General features: G+C 39.9%; 1 protein-coding gene across 6 annotated transcripts; it reads right to left on the bottom strand.

The window, feature by feature from the left end:
- Nucleotides 1–271: 271 nt before the first annotated feature.
- On the bottom strand, nt 272–19,826 carry PACRGL (parkin coregulated like). Of its 6 annotated transcripts, none has more exons than XM_049630381.1 (11): nt 18,510–19,826; nt 17,333–17,578; nt 15,508–15,575; nt 15,225–15,379; nt 12,108–12,175; nt 9,787–9,877; nt 6,967–7,101; nt 6,392–6,499; nt 4,566–4,646; nt 1,662–1,759; nt 272–899 (listed from the first exon to the last, which is right to left on the bottom strand). In XM_049630381.1, the coding sequence occupies exons 3-10, from the start codon at nt 15,557–15,559 to the stop codon at nt 1,703–1,705; spliced, it is 747 nt and encodes a 248-aa protein (XP_049486338.1). In that variant the 5' UTR covers nt 15,560–15,575; nt 17,333–17,578; nt 18,510–19,826; the 3' UTR covers nt 272–899; nt 1,662–1,702. The 6 variants fall into 6 exon arrangements, with proteins under 6 accessions (XP_049486338.1, XP_049486340.1, XP_049486335.1 ...); XM_049630383.1 differs by lacking the exon at nt 272–899 and adding an exon at nt 970–1,039; XM_049630378.1 differs by lacking the exon at nt 272–899 and having other exon boundaries at nt 970–1,759.
- Between the last annotated feature and the right edge of the window lie 2,594 nt (nt 19,827–22,420).

Raw genomic sequence — 22,420 nt, 5'->3', positions numbered from 1 at the left:
CACCTTCCCTACTTTGCAGAAATACCACAAAGACCGAGAGGCTACAGTGGGAGGAAATTAGCGACTGTCCTTGCAACACTCAATCAGGTATCTATTCTGGTGTAGAGATAGGATGTTGAGAGCCGCCCTGCTATCACCAGTGTAGACATTCAGAGTAGTACAGTACATGTACAGTGAAATCCGCCATCGCGTGTTTGTGTAAACTCAATGTGCACATTTTGTATTTCAAAAAGGAAAACTAAAAGCGAATAAAATGTTTCTAACTCTACTGTCCATGTTGCAGGTATTTTTATTCCAACAAGCGTTAAGTACCAGATTGAAAATATCATGTCCTTCTTTTGGCACCGTCGGGTCGTGTGCACGTTTGCCTCAGGGTGGGGCTGGGTGCGATGAAGAAGAGTAAAAGCAAGACCAGTGGGCCGGCGGGTTTTTTAGCTCATGTGGTCCGCGGACATGATGGGAGCAGAGACCTGAGGAAAGAGTATCCCAGACGGGGGGACTGGGAAGGACCAGAGCTCTGAGGGGGCGATGGGCATTTCTGCACTTATGACTCCTTAGAAATTACTTGTGTTCTTTGACATCCCAGCTGTGAGACTGTATCTGAGGTGAGAACCGCAAAGAGATCACTCCGTGTATTTGAGAGAAGGAGCGAGAGGGTGGTCTCTGACGCTGCTGAGACCGAAGACGGCTGCTCCTGCAGAAAGGAGTGATCCCCAATCTTCATCCCTCCCAAAGAAAATCTGCTTTGGATTCGGTGTGGTGGCTACTCATGTCCCCACAGCCTCTTCTTGCCCTCAGGATGGGAAGTCGTACTCTGGTTTTCTATTTCTCACTCCATTCCTTTCTCTTGTAGAGCGATCCAGGGTCAGCATCTACAACACCATCACTGAAGGCTATGCCTATAAAGTATGTTTTAAAAGCTTTTTAAATTAATGGTTAAACATAAGCAGGCACGACAAAATCACGGAGTGCATTTAAATGTTTTCAGATTTTAATTTCTAAAGATCTTCGTGACATGAGTATCTTCAGTATTTTCAGACTACGGGATACAAAAATGACATTTACTTAAATAAAACCCAACACCTAAAGTTTAGGCAGTTTTAATAAGTTGTAATAAACAACATACTTACAAGAGAATTTACACATGTAAAAAAAATTCTTAAACTAGAATATTCTGGCATGGACTTTTTCCAAGGATTCTACATCGTAAGATGCATATGTACAGACAATAATTAAAAGTGAACTCACAAATGTTTATCCATACTTTAAATTTCCATAGCTTTGATAAATGACAAAATGACAAAATGTCTAAAAATAAGCACACAGCTACAAACTGAGTGTGAAAGGGATATTATAAATACAAAGCATTAGAAAATAAATACAAATGCATCTACTATAAACCCAGTAATGGTTGTTTGCACTAAGCTGTAAATATATGAAAAACCGACCCCACAAAATTATACTACTGTAGAACTGTTTTTAACAACTCCCCATCACTGACCATTCTTTCCTGTTGATGGGTAACTTTTATTATGATTCAGTGGAACTAGGTTTACTCATCTTAAACTAGTAAGGAATGAATGGTGGCTGTGATTTACAAAAGAACAACCTGAAGTGAATCTGAAAAGGTACCATAGGTGCCCATGGCCAGCATTTCACACCTGTCACCAGGAAGTAAGGAGATTTTTGTGGGCTCCTTCCTTCAACAGCATATGGAACAATATGTTGGAATTTTAGATTTGATGATGATAAGGCTTCCCTGTCAACAGAAAAAAACGTAGCTTCATCAGTATCATGCAGGGTTCCCTAACAGGCATTAATTACACCTGTAGGAACAAGCCTAAAGAAGTGTCCAACACTCAAACCAAATGGAATGAGAACAGAATGATGGAATGAGAAGTGTAACATTTTTTCTGAGTTGAATACAGTATAGGTGGTCCTCTGTTTAAAAAAACGTTTCACTGGAGACTTATTTAGGAACCAGATCACCAGTGTATGAATCCAGCTGCTGCCAGTCGCTTCACTGTCAAATCTGGGGCTAGTTCTTTCTTTGAGCCTCAGTTTCTAGGTCTTTAAAGGGGGATAGCGACAAATTCTACCCCTGAGGGCTGCAGTGATGATTAAGTGGATACAATGTCTAAAAAGTACTCAAACTGAGTACCTGACAGGTAATCACTTCCCACGTGTTCGATCAAGATTGGGGTGTGTGCAAGTACGTACCTTTTCCAAGACAGATGTGCCTATGATTTAGGATGAAAATAACCGACTGCAACTTAAGGCAGGTAGTCAACTGATCGGTTATAAGAAAATGACACTGTGACTATAACTCACTTTCCTGTCTGCCCTGAAGCTGAATGTTTCCATCACTGTGGCACACACAAGCCCCAAGAAACGAGAAACTGTAATACTGAGAAAATTCTTTTAAAGACTCATCTCTGCAGGGGCGCCTGGGTGGCTCAGTCGGCTGAACAGCTGACTTCGGCTCAGGTCATGATCTCGTGGCTCGTGAGTTCGAGCCCCGCGTCGGGCTCTGTGCTGACAGCTCGGAGCCTGGAGCCTGGAGCCTGCTTCGGATTCTGTGTCTCCCTCTCTCTCTGCCCCTAACCCAGTAGCATTCTGTCCCTGTCTCTCTCAAAAATAAGTAAACATTAAAAAAAATTTTAAAGACTCATCTCTACTATTTAAAGGAGAAAGATATATAAACATTTGGTTTTTGAAGACAAAGAAGAGCACTTGTTAATTTCAGGGAGGATTACAAAGTACTGAAAGCAAAAGCATAATGGTAATTAGGCCAATTTTTAATAGCACACCAACAGAAAATCTCTGATCAAATATTATCAAATTATTGAAATATTATGCACGACAGTAGAAGTCGAAAACAAGAAGAGAAAAAGTCTGAAGGAGCAAACAATACTTAACTTCAAAATCTTTTTTTACCCTGTATTAGCAAGATTCAAAACAACGACATCGCGTGGCAACAAGCGGAGCTCCCTCGCTGTCTGCCTCGGGAGCTGCGGGCTGGGCATGTACACCCCTCTGTGTTCTCCTCCAAATCTCATGTGTTCTGTCTGAAGTTTATCTACTCAAAAACTATGCCCTCCTCCGCACACCTACTCATGAAATCTAACATGCTGGGCCTGCCCCTTTCTTCTTGCCCGATTCCACAGGATGTGTGTAAACCACCCGGGGAGAGTTTCAGATTGGAAGCTGTATCATCATTATTTAGCATCCGTTTCCTTGCATTTCACAAGGGAGGAATTGGCAAATAATTTTGCATTCCAATTCTCAGAAGCACATCTATAAGCAAAAAGAAGTTCCCTTCTGCTGAGGACACTGGATTGGCTAGGGGATGGTTCTGTACCTCTCAACAAGGTGTCTGAATGCTAATCCTCCACACGCAATAAAGAAATCCGTTACCTAGTAGTCTAGGGACTTCCCTGCTCCACCTAGACTTTATTCTAGGCATTCATCACAGAATGAATATAATCAATTTTAAAAGTCACTGTAATTGGTCAAATTAGGTAACTTAGACAAAGCTTAAACTAACGTATCTGACATTTTAAAACTGTATATGATCACACAAATTTCCTTTATAATTCCTTTAGGAAGTAGCTGCAATGAAACTAAGTTCTGCAATGTTAAAACAGTCCCATGCAAAGCTATCATTAAGATCCGATTAAACGTTGGGGCGCCTGGGTGGCTCAGCAGGTTGAGCGCTTGGCTCTTGATTTCGGCTCAGTTTGTGATTCTTGAGTTTGAGCCATGCTGTGCTGACAGCGTGCAACCTACTTGGGATTCTCTCTCTCTGCTCCCCATCCCCAACCTCTCAAAATAAATAAATAAACTTAAAAAAAAAAAAAGGATCTGATTACATATAATCTCCAAAACAAGATAGGATCACTGCTTTACAGAAATATTTCCAAGACTAGATTATGTGAACACTGCTTTAAATGATGAAAATTCACTTAACCTAGTTATTTGACACCCCACATATAATGAGATTCCCCCAGAGAGTCCCGCACATTCTTGCAAGTCAGAATAATTTGATTCATCCTTGTGTGTGTGCGTGTGCACACACGTTCCAGATAGCATGCACTTCGAGACATGATATTGCAGCCATCTGGAAATCTCATTTCAATCTCTGAAGATGGGAAAATTGTAAATTTTTTAGACAGAAAAGATGGGAAATGAAAGAAAAAGAAAAGTACTTTCTTCAACGAGCTCTCTGTATTAATCCTTTTGTTTTCTGAATTTTCCAATGGTCTAAGCAAGAACATCCAAACTAAAGAAAAAAAACCTGTCAAGTCGCACCACGTGGAGGGTATAGTCAGAGCAGAGGAAGTGAACGGCCGTGTTAACACAATCTGGTCCGAATCCCAATGCTTAGAAACCGTGTGACCTATGTAAGATGGAAGCTCCGAACTCTCAAATGAAAATATCAACTGCACGTGATAACTTGTGGTTGAAATAATAGATGTCATACAGTCAGTTTCATAGTATAAAAGTAAAAAACAAAGAAGCAAACAAACAAAAACCCATGACTTAAGGAATAAGGCTTTACTTACACTCCCACCATGCTGCTCTAGCTTCTGTAATGCACTGGTGATGGGCTCTTTGAATTTCTTATCCCTCAGTCTCTTGGAAAGCTTTTAAAATAAGATTGGGAGAATGACTTGGAAAAGTAGCAATATTCACCACAGGCATAAGTAAAACTTCACTAAGGAGTATGCTAACTAGAAATAAAATCATTGAATCCTTACCGTATAGTTAAGTACACAAACACCACTTAATTTGTTTTAGATTCCAAGGCTTCTTTTAGAAAATATCTCATTGAAATTTATATGCAATAGACACCACTATATTTGTTAAAACAAGTTCAGCATTATAGTTCCAGTGTCCAGCATATTACTTGGCACAGAACACAAAACAGAAGGGCAGAGAGCAACAGATTTGTCAAAATGTTGAATGTCTGAATGGAGTAATCAATCTAAAATAAGCCATTTTATATATTAGGGTGAAATTCCTGTGGCTAGTCAGGTACAACCTGCTGACCTAAAGGTTGTAAGCAAACACCTGCTAGGATCCTCTTCCTTCTCTCCTAAGGCTTCCCATATATTAAGCTTCGAGAGTCTATTCCCACTGTGTCTTCTCTCCATCAAACACCTGGTGTTGGTGGGAATTCATCTCCCGCTATTCCTAACCTCAGCATGGCAATCCTGCTAGATTCACTCCCATCCCTACTCTCTATAGGCTTTGCCAGGTGTTCCCGGGGTGTATGGTCTCTCTGCAGAGTAAGAAGCTAAACATCCAGTTCTAGGATCTCTCTAAATGGACTGGTCCAAGAAAAAAACAGTGAAACTATGACTGAAATACATGCCTCAACTCTGAACTACAGAAGGATGCACACAGAGAAATGCCAGCTGTGGGTTATTCCAGCAAGGACTTTAATTTTTTATTAGTGTGTGCAGTAACGGATTAATTCCACCTAAAGAAAAGATCGGCCCTTGTCTCTGGCTCCCGGATGGGAACCTCTAAGCCCTTGGTACGATCCTGCCAGATAAGAGCGTCTTTGTTTACATGGGGCCCTTGGGCCACATGATCTCAGCTCAGCTTCTGAAGAGGCTGGAGACTAAGGTCGACCATGCAAGCAGCCAGTCATGCTTGCTTGACAGAACCCTAATATGAACCCTGGGACACCACGCTGAGGGGAGTTTCTTAGGATGGCAATACTCCATCTGTGTTGCCACATATCACTTCTGGCTGGAGGAAGCAAGCGCTGTCCAACTCCAGTGTGAGAGAGGTCAACTGGAGACTCCACATTTTGACCTTCCTGGGCTCTGCTCTGTGCACCTCCTTGCTTTGTGGCTTTTACTTGGTAGCCCTTCACTGTAATGAACTGAAACCGTGTAACAGCTTTTTGAGTTTCCCGAGTCCTTCTAACTGTCCAGTATCCCAGTGTGTATCTGTCCTAAGGATTAAGCTACACATAACAGGGAAACGTCTCATCCTGAATACTGTTTACAGATTCACTAAAAACTTACAAGGAAAAACAAAGAAAATGATGAAAAACATGACTGTGGCAATGTACAATTACACAGGAGGGTGGATGAGCTGTCTTTATAATCCGTGCTAATCAACATGGGCATAAGACCATCGTACTGTTCGTTAATTTTTGTCCCCTCCCCGACTCTCGCTCTCACTCTCTCTGTCTCTCTCTCTCTCTCTCTCTCTCTCAAAACTAAATAAACATTAAAAAAAGAAGAAGAAGAATCAGATTTTTTTTAGGATTTCTGAATCCGTTAACGACTAATTGGAAGCCACTGATCACGACAAGATACAGACAGTGCATGATACGCATACACAAGCACTCTGTCATCTTTTCAGTACTTACACTTGTCAGCAGATGTTTCAGATGGTCATTCAGAGAAGGACCAACGACGACACTTAGCTGCACGAGAGCATTCAGACCTCTTGCAAACACGTCATCATCCAGGTGTACCTGGGGGGGTTAGACAGTCAGGGGTACAGGGACAGAAAAGGAAAGAGGAAAGACAAGTAAGAAGAAAGGGTAAGCAGGTGGAGAAAAAAGTAAGACTGAACATTCAAAATTAGAAGATAAGCCACTAAACCCTGAATCTAAAAAAATACCTTTAATGTTATACCATCTAGAAGCAAAAAAATAAACTGGCTTGACTGAAATATTAGCTTAGCTGTATCACAGCAAGCAGCAAGGCTGATGTGAGGTTTCTTACTTTCTCTCATTACTGAAAATGTCCCCTTTTACCTTTCGGATATCCTCTACAGGTGTCTTCAAGTAAGTAATCATCTGTCCCTGAATAACCATGGCCTAATTTTGCACACACATCAAAATCACAGGTAAAGGACTCATTTGCATACAATTTGGAAGAAAAAAAGACATAAAATATTCTAAATGTACCACAGAAAGTCCAAAGGAATAGAGGATACCAGAGCCGCCTTTAGCACAGGAACCAGTCTTGGAAGCAAAGGCACAGCTTTTTCAGGAGCTCCTTGGACCAAAAGTAATTCTCTAAATCCCTCCTTTGACACGAAGGTGTATGGATGTTTAGTCTCTCTCAAACCCTGCCAAAGACAAAAAACAAACAAAACAAAACAAGCAAACAAAAAAGATTTACTAAGCATCTGGTTATACTAACAACAAAACTGAATTCTTACTAGTCTAAATGAAAATCAAGTTTTATTATGGTTTTCCTAATCATGATTTATAATTTCAATAATTACAATTTCAATTAAACCCAGAAATTGTGGAACAAAGGACATACATGGGACAGGACGAATTTCTACCCACAGGAAGGAAGGAAAAGATTTTGAACATTAAAGAACAGGAAAAAGAAACGGAAAAGCAAGGAAAAATAAAGGAAATAAAGAAAAAGAAAGGGAGGAAGAAAATAAAAGGGGAGAGGAAGAGAGAGGAAAGGTAAATAATAAAAAAAAAGAAAAAACGTAAAAGAAACCCTCACTAGGATACTGAAAACATTTTGTGTGTACTACCAAATACTGTCTGCAAGCACAGAAAATCAGCCAATGATGGTTTATAATTATTGGACCTCCTACCTTTACAGTGACTTTACAACTTGTTTAATGAGTTTCTAAAATATTGTATTTCCTTCATATTTAAATATTTTACATTAAGATATTTAAAAAACATCGTTTCCTATGAAAATCTTACAGAAAACCACTGTAAGATTTTAAATGTCATTTTTAACATTGGAATGCGAAATAAAAATATGAAGGGGAGTCTGAGTGGCTCAGTCAGTTGAGCGTCCGACTTTGGCTTAGGTCATGACCTCACGGTTCATGAGTTCAAGCCCCATGTTGGGCTCTGTGCTGACAGCTCAGAGCCTGGAGCCTGCTTCAGATTCTGTGTCTCCCTCTCTCTTCGCTCCTCCCCTGCTCACACTCTGTCTCTCTCTCAAAAATAAATAAGATTGAAAAATATATATATATGAAAATAACCCGTATCCTTTCTTTCACCCTAAATGCATCAGAAACTATTGGATAGTACTCTTTTGTGATTTAATCCATCACTTTGAGTCAAGACAGAAGAGCCACCTGACTTTTTTTGAAAACGTAATACAAAAAAAAGCAACAGCAATACTCCATCAGTTTGACTAATTATTATCTGTGAATAAGTAAAACTGCCTGCAAAGTCATGCCTAAAAATACTAATTTTCAACCAATTTGCTCTTTAGACCAAACTATCTGCTTCCAAACAGTGATCAAACACTTCTTTTCCTGGACCGCCAAGCACAGCAGCACCACTTTGGAACACAGCTTCTATCACCCTAAGGTTGTGCCTCTCCTGGCCATTGTAGAGATGAGGGATCAGGTCAAGAGAGGTGGATTTCCATAGTGGTGGTTCTGTCAGTACTTTTCCATTATTAAATAAGTAGAAGGAAAGGCTAATAATGTACCCAACACAGAAATAAAGGCATTGGTGTTTGGAAAATAATTATTCAAAGCACTGACTTTATGTAATCTCAACTAAACAGAGTCCCTTTAGGGACTCTCCAAATTAAAGAACTCCCCTCACCTTCCTCACTTTGTGATTAGCTAGAGCATTTTTTTTTTTAATGTTTATTTTTGAGAGAGAGAGTGAGTGGGCAGGTGTACCAGCTCATGGGGGAGGGGCAGAAGAGAGAGAGAGAATCCCAAGCAGGCTCCTCACGGTCAGCCCAGACCCAGATGCGGGGCCTGATCTGATCTCACGTACTGTGCGATCATGACCTGAGCCGAAATCAAGAGTGGGATGTTTAATCAACTGAGCCACCCAGGCACCCCTAATTGGACCATGTTTTCAAAGGTGTCACTACAGTTGTGATTCATCTAAAAAATGGTCTGCTACCATATACAAAAGGTTTAAAAAATTTTTTTAAACTAATGAAACATTGATACATTTTTAAGTTTTTAATACCAAGTTTAAAAGACTTTGATCAAAACTGAATTTCAAAATAGGCTACCCATAAAAATATGCTGTTATTAAACCAAAATAATCTTGTAAGCAGAGATATAAATTAAGAAAAACAAAGACCAACAAAAATGATCCTAACTCTTAAAAAAGACAAGTATCTGTAACTTAAACATAAGACAACTGGCTAGTTCATTTCTCAACTTGTGACTCTAAGGGAATAAATTTCACAGAAGAGATCACTGATCCACTTGAAGCTAATACTCTGCCAACTTTTTCCTGACATGGTAAAAAATATAAGGAATCTATGAAAAATTTTCTTAAAATCCTCTACAAAAACGATCTCCCTGACATTCGACTTAAAATGTACAGGTGGGCAAAAGCCCAGAGAATTTTCCAAAAGGATGTTTAGGTAGTTAGTATCAGCTCCCTAAAAAACATATCACATTCACGTTAAACATGACTGGTGGTATAGAAATAGATCAACCACCCATTTCTATCTGATGTAGTTTAAGTTAAACCACTGATGTTCTCCTGATATGACTCATTCAATATGATTCCAAGTACTTTTTTGGAATTAAGTGTGAATATTTCATCTACTTATCTACAAATCCCTGTGTAGACTAAGTTGTTTATAAAGCTGATTAATCAGTTTCTAATAAACATATACTGATCATAATTAGTTCCTAAGGGAGCGCTGGTGTTTTAATGACTTTCGCTTGGCTCTTATTCCAAAAGCATAAAATAAGATTTACTGATGCGTTGTGAAGTAACATTTAATACAGTTTTTAAGGTGTTTTTTTCCATAAACACTCAGGAGAAATGGAAATCACACATACCTCTGCTAAAGTAATAAGAAGAGGATCAAATGGAAGATTTTCAGGAGGACATTCCCACTGCAGTCTGTGTTTCACTGAACCATGGACCAATCTAAAATAACAAACACTGGTAAACGCAACACGGACAATGTAATTATATATTAAACACTAATTCTCTAACACATTCAGACTCTTTCCAGAACATAATCATATTAGAACTATTCTGTAACATGTAGGAATATCATGGCTTGCAACGTTATTACAAGGCATCTCACACAGCAAAGTCTATAACCCCCCACTCCTATCCTTTCAGCAAAACTGTTTCGAGGCAAAACTAAACTCCACATGTGTTCAGCCTACAGTGTTGGGAGTTCAAGCATGGTGCCATCTGTGAGTCTTAACACAAATGCTACACTTGACATGTTTAAGTCATAATTGTAACAGAATAGGTAACCTACCAATGTGCAAACAAAGAAATGTGATAATTAGAAACAGTAACGTGTTTTATATGGAACATTATTTTTCAGATACAGATTCTTTAACCCTCATGATCTAAATACAAGCCAGATTTCCCCTCTGTTACACAAAAGAAAACAGAGGCCAGGAGGTGAAACAGCCCATGCAGGGTTACAAAATGGTAGCCCCTTGAATTGGTCACTGCTGCTGCTGTTGCTTTAAAAAAAAATTATTTTTTATTAACAGCTTTACTGAGTCTTAACCAACGTGCAACAAACTGTACATGGTTATGAAGTGTAACATTTGACACTGGTTTTGATATATAAATACATCAAGAGAACCCTCATCATAACCATGACAGTGAACTTACTCAAGACGCTCAAATGTTTCTTCACCCTTTTGTAATGTTCTCAACTTCTTGACACCTTTTTTAGTGTTATTTTCTTAATAGCAAGAGGCCTCGGTAACATTTTTACAATTTTAGCAACCATGATTGCTTAGAGTGGAGGGGGGGGTGTAAGAATATGTAAATATGGTTTTGACTCAGAATAAAATAAAAAAATAATAACAATAAAGTGAGGAATGCCTCTTGAGCTCATTTCTCCAAATCTGCAAATACCATTAAAAACTACATTTCGGGGCACCTGGGTGGCTCAGTCGGTTGGGCGTCCGACTTCAGCTCAGGTCATGATCTCACTGTCCATGAGTTCGAGCCCCATGTCGGGCTCTGTGCTGACAGCTCAGAGCCTGGAGCCTGCTTCCGATTCTGTGTCTCCCTCTCTCTGGCCCTCCCCCACTCACACTCTGTCTCACTCTCTCTCTCAAAAATAAATAAACATTAAAAAAAAAAACACAAAACACTACATTTCTTGAATTTTAGAAAACAACAAAAACAATGTCGTGGTTATTCTTCCCACAATGAAAATGACATTTCCCATCACCTAGAACAGGCTAAAACTGGATACACTTAGAAGAAAGAAATGTTTCTTGGTAGTGAAATCTTAAAATGGTATCATTCTATCAGTAACTATATCGTTTTCTTTAAAACACTTCTGATGTCTCTCACAAAAGGTGGCAAAAACTGTATCAAAAGTGAGGAAGAACTACCGTATGTACTCATTAATAAATATAATTTCAATAAATACAACTTTTTGAAATTTTTCAAATGTCATTTCAAAAACTAATGAAACAGGGTATTATGCTAAGTGAAATTAGTCAGAGAAAGACAAAAACCATACGACTTCAGTCATATAAGGACTTTAAGAGACAAAACAGATGAACATAAGGGAAGGGAAACAAAAATAATATAAAAACCTGGAGGGGTACAAAACAGAAGAGACTCATAAATATGGAGAACAAACTGAGGGTTGCTGGAGGGGTTGTGGGAGAGGGGACGGGCTAAAGGGGTAAGGGGCACCAAGGAATCTAGTCCTGAAATCATTGTTGCACTATATGCTAACTAATTTGGGCATAAATTTTAAAAAATAAAAAATAAAATAAGAAAAAATAATCTCCATTAAAAAAAAACCAAAACAACAACAACAAACAAAAAACTAATGAAACAATCCCATTCAATTGTAAACTTTCAGTTTCAGACTATTTATTTGCAACTCGCCAGAGGCTATGAATGCTTATATTGTTTCAGAAACTGGTTAATTCCATTTCTTAAATTACAGATCTATTTGTAATTCTATTTTGGAACTGAAATGATTTTCTTCAACAATGTCTCACGATCTACCCCAGTCCAACAGCCAAAGTGTAAATAAGTCACCTTTACTGCAACCTCCTAGTATATAAAATTTTCAATACATTTAAACTAAATACTGTTATTGATTTGACTCAGTTATTTTGAATAATCTGGTCAGTTATCATCCGTACTGATTTACCTGCAAGGAATACCTCCTTTAGAGTAAATAGCCGCAAATGCAGAAGGGGCTCGGGACTGTTCACCAAACTGAAAGAAAAAGACGACAGGAATGCAGTAAGTATACCATCACCTCCACTCTGTGATAGCTGCCCGATTTTCATCCTGCTGAGGTCAGAGGCAAAGGGACATCCTGACTTTTCACCCACGATGCTGGTATCAAGTGCATCACTCGACTCGGCAACACACCTGAGGAAAACGATCGGTCCCCTCAGTACTGGACCCACAACCACAGCCACAAGCTGTGTCTTTCTTTTTAGCCCCTAACTTGTTTCCGAAGGCGTGAAGGAGCTGGGATCACATATATAATATAGACAAATACTATTATACGAACATCATAAATAAATATAACAAAGATAATACATCTTTCTACCCTCCCCCACTGTGAGCTCTCAAGGTGAGGGCTACATGGGGAAGAAGTGTTAGGTACAGGGAAAGCAGAATTGTCTTCAGTCGCCAGCGCATCTCCTACTTGTCCTCCAGTCAAATATGGACGGTCTGGAGGGTCCAGAACCTGTAATCTCTCCCAAATGGTTTCACGCTTCTACAAAAAACAAAGGCTTACGATTGGCAGGAATGACAGAGCTGAAGGTGGTGCAAGGCTCCCACGAACATGTGCTCAGATGTGTTTGCTTAGATATATAACTTCACAACTTTGTCCACATATTATCTTACGAATCAATTAATTCTGGGGGTGACTGGGTGGCTCCGTTAGTTAAGTGTCCGACTTTGGCTCATGTCAGGGTCTCATGGTTTGTGAGTTCAAGCCCCACATGGGGCTCTCCGCCCTCAGCACGGAGCCCGCTTAGGATCCTCTGTCTCCCTCTCTCTCTGCCCCTCCCCTGCTCGCGCTCTCTCTCTCAAAAATAAATAAACATCAAAAAAAAAAAAAAAAGTTAAAAAACAAAAGAATAAATTAACTCTGTATCTATTCCCAAAGATCATTTAAGAGATGATCAATCACAATGGTTAAATAATCACAGCATACATGATTTCAATGCAGTTGATCCTTAGACAATTTAGGCACAAAAAGTTAATATTTCATCACACAGTACTTTGAACATAATCAAATAAATATAGTTGTCTAAATTATAAAATATAAATGGACTAATCTTTTTTAAAGATACAACTAGATAAAATTATTTTTCAATCACTTGCAGTAATTTAAAAATATATTTAAGGGTATAAGTTTAGAATTAGCCTTTTTTCCTCTGGAAAAACACATGTTTGAAGTTACAACACACAGATGAAATGTCATTGACACATAATACTATAATAGGAGATTCATTTACAAAGTTCAACCCACATTCTGCATAATAATTCACAGAAATAGTAATGTTTCATTCATTTAATTACAATTCCTACTAAGAAAAATTTATTTTAAAAACTGTTTTCAAGTAATTGATATCAGATAAGGAAACTTGAAAAAGTGTTCGTTGAAGTGGGGGGGGAAATTAAGACAAATTAGGACTACAAACACTTTTTTAGTTCTACCACCTATTAGGAACTGATTTTATTTTTTGGACCTACAGATCATGTAAATAATCCCTAAATATCCAAAACCACCACCAAGACAAAATTTCTGATTGAAATTCTAAGCCATTCCATTCTTTTCCTTTAATTTGTAACTCCTTTTAGAGATAATCATAGCTTTATCTTCCAAGTCCCACATTATCAATTTTTCTTTCTACCAGTGGGTTCATTTTATCAATCTTTACCAAATTTTACCAAAATTCCATTACCATGAAAAAAACTATAGTCCCTTCAGTTTTTAACAATATCATCACACACTAGATTTCAACTGTAAAATAATCAACATTAAATATACTTCACTATACTGAGTTTCAACACATGTAATTTTTGATCCAAGTGAAGTGCTCAAAATTTACACACATTGAAGTGTATAAATTATAGGTACGTAGACCGGTGAATTCTCCAAAACAGTGGGGTAACAACATGCAGGTATGGAAAACCTGAATGTGACCGGCACCCTAGGAACCTCTGCCGTGCCTCGTCCCAGTCACTAACCACCTTTTTCCCTAATGGTGACTTCTGTCCTGACTTCTGACTGACTTACTCTGGTTTGGTAGCTTTTACAGATCTTTGACATGGTCTTGTCTAATATCCTCTATTCTCAGGTCAAGTCATTATTTCCCCAAACTTTCCTTAATTAGCAATAAAATTTAAGGTTAGGGCCACTAAATATTACTGCTTTACAAAGTTCTTTCCCCAAAGAGAGGAAGAGAACAGAAGTGTCACCATGAATCTCTCAATTAAACGTGGGAAAAAGAAGCAAGAGCAAGGAGAGAGGAGGGCATTCTCCGGGAGTCCCACTCCTCTGACACTGTGCAGTTTACAGAAAGAAGCAAAGCAACACATATGCTGACACAATTTTTCACTTGGAAAGTCAGAAAATCTCCTGCCCTTGGCCAGTTCATCGTACCCTTTCTATGTTTTACCCGCCATCAAAATCAGTGTCTCAGCCATTCTCATAATCCCCTTTAAAGGCTGAAACCAGGATCATCTTACCCTACGCAAGGTTGGGCCACACACTGCCTGGTGTTGTAGCACACGTGTGCCCACTTTCTGGATAATTCAGTGATCTACACACTTAACGATTATCCTCTTTCATGCGCGTAAATCTCCTATTTGTGGAATGTGGTTAAACTGCTGTCAGAAGGCAAAGGGAGGCTGGTACTATAGAGGCATTTCCTGGGGAGCTAATTTATAAATCAAAGCAAAATAGGGATGTTCATGCCACTGTGGAAGCATGTGGTTCCTCCCACGTCAATTAAATACAAGTTTACTCACTGACATTAGGAAGCAGCAGAACTAAAGAAAATAAAAAATAAAGCTGATATGCAATTCATCTTACACTCTACAGTACTGCTCCATGAATGTGACAGGATACGCCACAACTGCCTATTCCCCATTTGACACCTTCTCATTTCCACACTCCCATCATCATTATTTCCATTCTTCATCATGATTACCATATGCCCTTCATCACTAGCCTAAATGTAACAAAACAAAACAAAACAATGCCTACAAGGCAGTCCTGACTGTCTTTTGTGCCTACCGGGTTAATTGTCTTAGGGTTAAGTTTATCACTTGGTCGAGGATGAGATTTTCTTGCGGACTCTGGGGAACTGGTTGATGATGAGGATTTGCCTTGTTGAACTGTAGTCCTATGTTTTATTTGTATGCTCGATGATGTCCTTTGATCACAGTTATCTGGAAAAAACGGAAGATCAACAACAACAAAAGAGGTGGAAGAGATAAAGTTCACTCTTATCCATCTGTGTAACAGAATGTGTCACTAACCCGATTCACCTCTTCATTTAAAAAGCAATGTTCTGTACCTGCCCCTCTGTTTCTCAGCTGAACGCCTCCGTGGCACTCTGATTTCTGCATTGCTTCCCTTTCACGCCTGCAGTTAAATGCAACTTGATTTCAGAATTTGGGGAGTAAGAGATGCATTAACAACATAAAGACCAAAACAGAACAGAGTAAATAATACAGTAAAAGACACACAAAAAAGATATGGCATGGAGCAAAATACCCCAAAGACCAATGAAAAAATACAAAATTATGTCAACTTCAGTATCAATAACAGTAAATGAAAAACAATCTGTAAAAAAATAAGATAAATAAAATAAACATTTTTTCCCATTCAAACTGTAAAAATAAGCTTTTAGAAACTCAACTGCAGACCTCTGGCTATAGTCAGAAAACATGGACTGGATTTCTGAAAGGAGTAAGAGGTTGGCACATCCCCTGGCGTCTCTATCTTCTCTGGTCTCTGTATTTCCAAAGGCCCAAGTGCTAACACCTGCATATCAAGTCCGACTTTTCAAGACATAATGACCTCTCCTAGTCAAGGGACTGAAGCTCCTTAACCTGAACATAACCAAAACTACGGTTATCACACTGAAGTTATGGACCTCTTGTTAATTCAAGGTACCACCAATTTTCTGGTCCCTCAGGCTAAAAGACTTAAGAGCACTGCTATCTTCTTTTCCTTCACTTCTTACAGATGTAATCAATGTGGTGTGATGAGGCGGAAGCCGCTTTAGGCTCAGATCTGGGTCTACACCCTCATCTCTACCGATTACCAGGTTTATGAATTAGGTAGATCATTTAATCTCCCCAAGCCTGGATTTCCAGACATTTTAAAAGCGGAGGATAATACAAGCCTATACAGGCTGTTACTGAGGAGTAAAGAAGGCATTATATCAAGTTGCTCAACCAGCCAGCGATGGTTCACTTCTCCCTCTTCCACGCTTTCCTCTTTTCCGCTAATGGGAGGACTCTAGTTCCCAGTGATGATTTTCTGCCTGATCATAAACTCCTATGTCTACCAAGCAATCCACCACACGCACCTGGATTCATATACCCAACTGCCTGCTGGTATTTCTAGGTCTGGCTCCAGTCCCAAATTCCACGCGGCCTTTCCTGATCTCCTGTTTCTCAAATGTGTACGTCCATGGCACTCTTGATTTCTGCACTCTCTCCTTATTTCTACTTGATTATTCCACTCCCTCACTGCACAGCACTCTAGTCATTCTTCCACTAGAGCATTTCCCACTCTAAGCCTTTAGAATTGCTATTAAATAGATAACTACCCTGGGGTGCCTGGGTGGCTCAGTCAATTAAGTGTTGGACTTCTGATTTTGGCTCAGGTCATAATCTCAGAGTTCCTGGGTTCGAGCACCACAGCAGACTCCTCTCAGAGCCTGCTTGGGATTCTCTCTCTCCTTCTCTCTCTGCCCCTCCCCCCACACGTGTGCATGCTCTCTCTCAAAATAAAGTTTAAAATATGTGTGTATAGGGGCGCCTGGGTGGCTCAGTCGGTTAGGTGGCCGACTTCGGCTCAGGTCATGATTTCGTGGTCCGTGAGTTTGAGCCCTGCGTCGGGCTCTGTGCTGACAGCTCAGAGCCTGGAGCCTGTTTCAGATTCTGTGTCTCCCTCTCTCTGACCCTCCCCCATTCATGCTCTGTCTCTCTCTGTCTCAAAAATAAATAAACGTTAAAAAATAATAATAATAAAATAAAAAAATAAAAAAAATAAAATGTGTGTATATACATATATACACATATACACATATATACATATACACATACACATACATACATACATACGCATACACACACACACACACGCATATAACTACTCCTCAACTACACTGTAAGATCTTCCTTTAAGGCAACATAGATGAAATCTTCTTCCACTTCCAAATGAGTTTTTCAAATATTGGAGACACAGACTCCTTCGTTTTCTCTTCTTCAGGATAAACATTGATGCTTTGGCAAGTGATTCCTCATGAGATGATTTTAATCCACTTGCCAAATTAGAATTCTTCACAAGGAGGACAAAACTCCGTTAACTCAGCCCCAAGATAGTTCAAACATGATGTGACCACATCCAAGTGCCTTGCAAAGATAAATTAAATGTAAGATCGTTTCATAAACAGAACAATTTTCATTCACCTAATTTCCTCATCTTACTACCAGCAGATGACTTGCTTCCCAATATCACACTTCACTTTCATTCTTAAGGCATTTACCAGAATTATGGTAATTAATGGCTCATTAAATTTGTCAGATAATATTCTAAGTCAAGATAAGCCAGGCTTTAAATATTTCGACCTAACACTGCACTTCAGTGAATATTCAACAAGTATTTACTATCATGCCAGGTCTCAGTTTTGAGAATTTCCTGATGGGAACAGCATGATCTAAGTTTCTGTATGTATGTATGCATATATGTATGTATCAATCAATCAATCAATCAATCTGTGTCTCTGTTTCTTCAACTCTATAATTGGGGACAATTACAGTAACTGCTTTTAATGTTGATGAAGACTAATGAATTAATATTTCTTTTGATCATAAATTGTAATAGCTGTCACAGCTGAAAATGAGGCATCACAAAGATCCTACCCACAAACACAAAAAGAGCAGAGTTGGACACATCAAACCATGATGCATAGTTTTCAACACTACCTACCAAATCTACAAAAGTTTGTGTAGGAACAACTAAATTTCTATCTTCTTTCATGTGAAAAAGATGTTCCTGAAAGGTACCTGCAAGAAGGTGCTGCGTTATATTTTGAATGAATTCAAAGAGCCGCTGAAACTCTTCATTTTGAAAAACTTTGAAACATGCCAGAAAATTGAGCCTCCAAAGGTTTTACACATACAGGGCAGTTTTTATGTATAATATACTTAGGTAAATTTCAGCAGTCATTTCAAAACACACATACACGATGCAAACATTTCTGCGTTCACTTTCAAAACACCCTAGAGACTTGTTTTCCAAAACAATTATTTTTCACCTATTATTAAAAGAATCCACCTTTACCTTACAAATTAAGTCTGCTGGATTTTTTAAAAAGATGCCCATCTGGGAGCATACCACTGACAACAAAACCGGAACATGAGTTGTTTGTAAAAGAAAAAAGACTTAATTCATCTTACACTCAACAACTCTTTTAAGTATTTTTTCATTAAATAACATGAGGAGGGTGGTGTAAAGAGGTAATAATGGTGGAAGGAAGTGAAAAGGTAAGGACTGTTTCCTGCTACAAATATTATCGCAGTCACCTCTCATTCTTTTACAAAACAATAGAAAGATTCTAAACAGGCACTAGAATCCCCTTGACCCAAACATCTAAACTATGTCATAATACCAGAGAGCAAGCAAATCAAGCAGGGCCCCAACAGCAGAACCCTCATTTTCCCTTTCGTCTCCTTAGGTGCCGCGGATCATCCGAAAGGGGCCATAGACATCCGTGTCAGTGCTAGGAAAAGCACACTTTGGTTTTCATTGTTTTGGACAGCTCACATATCCTATTTCTTTCCCTATATGCACTTTCTTCCGGGACCACGCTTTGAGACCACCGCACTAAAAGGCTTGCTAAATTCTCAAGGGGCAGAGGCCACCTTTTTTTCCTACTCTCTCATCCGTTGTTCAGAAAGTTCCAGAAGTGACAGGCATCCCACTGAAGAAGCCGTGACCCATCTCTAAAGCTCCTTCAAATTCCAGAGTGCAGCCACAGAGCCCAATATCCACCTATCTCAATCCCTTTTTACCATAAATCCACAGGGCCAATATTAAGGGTCTTAAATTTGCTTTCCATTTTCCTACCCTCTTCCTCTCTAACACCACACTCTTCCAAACACTTAAGACCCGTTCAGGGACAGAGTGGTATCAAAGTTGGAAAATCAGGAGGACGTGTAGGAAAAAAATCCAGAAAAACAGAGTTGAGTGTTTTTGGGGTTTTTTGGCTTTTTTGTTTTGTTTTAAGGAGCCGGGGAGCTGGGAGGAAGGGCGGGCTACTTTCCGCCAAAGCCTGACCCCGGGAAAGGAAGGGTGCGCTCTCGGCGCTCGGCAGCTTCAAGGTCCTTAGCAACGAGTCCGGCGGCCCTAGAGACAGGCCAGCCCGGAAGCCTGCAGGGCGGAGACGGGGCGGGAGGCACGGCGGGATCCCCGCACCCCTGGCCCACGGCACCCCGTACCCGATCCTACCGCGCCTCTCTCCCGCGGCGATGGCTGGCACTTTCGCCCTGCGCCCGCTCGGCCAACTACCCCACTCGCGTCACCGACCGCCCGGGCTCGGGAAAACGAGGCTTCGCGCGGTCCCCAGATCTGACCGCGCCGCGCAGTGACGTCAGACGCACGCAGCGTCCTCTAAGCCTTTAGCAGGAAGGCTGCGGAGGCGCCGGGCGGAAGAGGGTTGTCCTGGCAACGAGGCGCCGGGGGCTGGCGTTGCGTGGTGGCGAAGGGGCACCGTGTGGAGGGTCTTTGAGGACTGATGAGAGGTGCAGAGAGCAGAGGAGAGCACAGACTCCTAGTTCCCTGCACCACAATCTCTCCCTAGTCCCTGTACCTAACACTTAACACGTTTCTTGAACACTTAAAATTTTCTCCACCTGCCCTAGAACCTGAGAGCTAAGGATCCTGAACTCCAGCCCCAGGGTCTTCCGGAGAGAGAGCCAAAGCCACCTACAGGCCCAGCTGTGGAATTTCGTTTCCTGCCATAATTTCCTGATTCGCATGCCACGGCATTCTATATAATACATCCGTATTTTAAGAAAGTGGGTGTGGGGGCGCCTGGGTGGCTCAGTTGGTTAAGCGGCCGACTTCCGCTCAGGTCATGATCTCACAGTCCATGAGTTTGAGCCCCGCGTCGGGCTCTGTGCTGACAGCTCGGAGACTGGAGCCTGCTTCAGATTCTGTGTCTCCCTCTCTCTCTGACCCTCCCTCGTTCATGCTCTTTCTCTGTCTCAAAAATAAATAAACATTAAAAAAATTAAAAAAAAAAAAAAGTGGGTGTGCTTTTAAACTTCAGATTATTTTAATAAAACTGATGCTGCAGGAAAAATGAATGTCCCCATGTGTCTACCAAAAGCAATTTGGATTGTCATAGTAAAAAGTCCTTCAAACCTGTGCGCTGCATTCTTTTCCAGCGTCTTCTGTTGTCACCCATAGCCTTAGCTTTTTTGCTCAGGTAATAGCTAATTATACAGTCCTCATTGTCTGAGCCCTCCAGGCCCTATCATCCCTCCCTGCCCTCGGAGCTCCATTTTGCTTCCTGAGTCACTGCTGTGGAAGCTTCTCCCACAGACTGTGACTTCTTTATGACAATGATTACGCCTTTTCCCTGCGTTTCTCCACCTTCTGGCACAATGTAGCAGGACTCAGAAAGTACTCTTTGAATAAATGAAACAAACAAACGAATCCTATGTATATCTAACTCCTCAAATGTACTGTGAAATTTGCATACAAGTCTAAACTTTTAAAATTCATTATGTGTTTACCTATCTTCCCCATGTGACCAAAACTGTCTCTATCCCTTTGGTCTCCAATTAGCACAATGTGTGCTTGAGAGAAGTGTTAATTTTTTTTAACTTTGTTTTTGTTTTAATTCCTTTTGAGAGAAAGAGAGAGCAGGCAGGGGACCGGCAGATAGAAAATCCGAAGCAGGACCCACTCCGGGCTCTATCCCACAACTGTGAGATCATGACTTGACCCAAAAAAGAGCCAGAGGATTAACCAACTCAGTCACCTAGGTGCCCCTTAAGTAGTGTTTAAAAAAAAAAAAAAAAAAAGGAAGAAGAAAAAGAAAAAAGAAAAAAAAGATCATCTTTCTTAGCTATTTTCACCTTATGATCTCCCTTCTTCAGATTCTCCATGCCTTATGATATCTCTTTGCACTCTCCCTCCCACCTAGCATCCCCACTGATAGACTTAGCAGCACCTGGCTCATGGCTGTTACTAAACATCTCACTATACTCACTATACAGTGAGTACCATACATCTTCCCTATTCCCCTACTAATTTACTCTCCGCTGTTCTCTATCTACTGTACACTCTGGGAGCTGATCACCATGCATTGGCATCGACAAGGCTCCCATGCCCTCCAGATCACACTTGGGCTTGGCCAATGGGGAAGCTTAATAACAAATTGTAGAATTTGGGGAGAGTGAAATCAGAAGATTTCATTCTTCTGCTTCATCTCCAACAGTTTCCCTGGAACTGGCTACATCCCTAAATGAAGGTCACAGCTCCTTTCTAAATAGCCAACTTCAGGACTACAGGTGTAAAATCTCAGGTGCTTCCTGCCCTTGATTAATGCACTCTCTGTGCAGTTACCCTATACTTTAAAAAATAGTCCCTTTGTAAACAAACCCTTGCCAAATCATCCTATGTTTAACATATCACTTCATGTTGTGTAAGATTATGAAGTAGATAAATGTAATCAAAGTTGAAAACTGAGAATATTTTTCTCATCATTTTGATTTCAGTTTCACTTGGGAGCGCATCTTAATTATATTTATTTAGTCACCAAGCATTTTTAAGAAAATATCAGAGGTATTGTTGGTGGGGGCTTAAATACTTTAAAGAAAATCTGTTCCTTTTTGTAAAAATTTCAGACCAAGTGATCATTCCCGATTATTAGGAAATGAGATATAAGCCATTTTTTATGTAATTTCTAGTACACACTGTCAGGAAATGTTAGACATCACCATTATATAATCATTGCAGTGCCCATATGGAAAAATTAATTGCAATTGTAATTTTTTTTCCATATGGAAAACATTAAGCAGTGATAGTATCTACTCAGGTGAAACCAAAGATCAACATGAATGAGGACGTCGGTCAGCATTTGTACAATAGAAGTCTAATGTGAGTCACATATGAAATTTTAAATTTCCTAGCAAGCACAGTTTTAAGAAGTAAAAAAGAAAAGTGAAATTCAGATTAATACG

This window comes from Panthera uncia, chromosome B1, assembly GCF_023721935.1.
Source record: "Panthera uncia isolate 11264 chromosome B1, Puncia_PCG_1.0, whole genome shotgun sequence".
NCBI classification, from domain to species: Eukaryota; Metazoa; Chordata; class Mammalia; order Carnivora; family Felidae; genus Panthera; species Panthera uncia.
The sequence above is the reverse complement of the archived record's forward strand: the minus strand, read 5'-3'. Positions and strand labels throughout refer to the sequence as shown.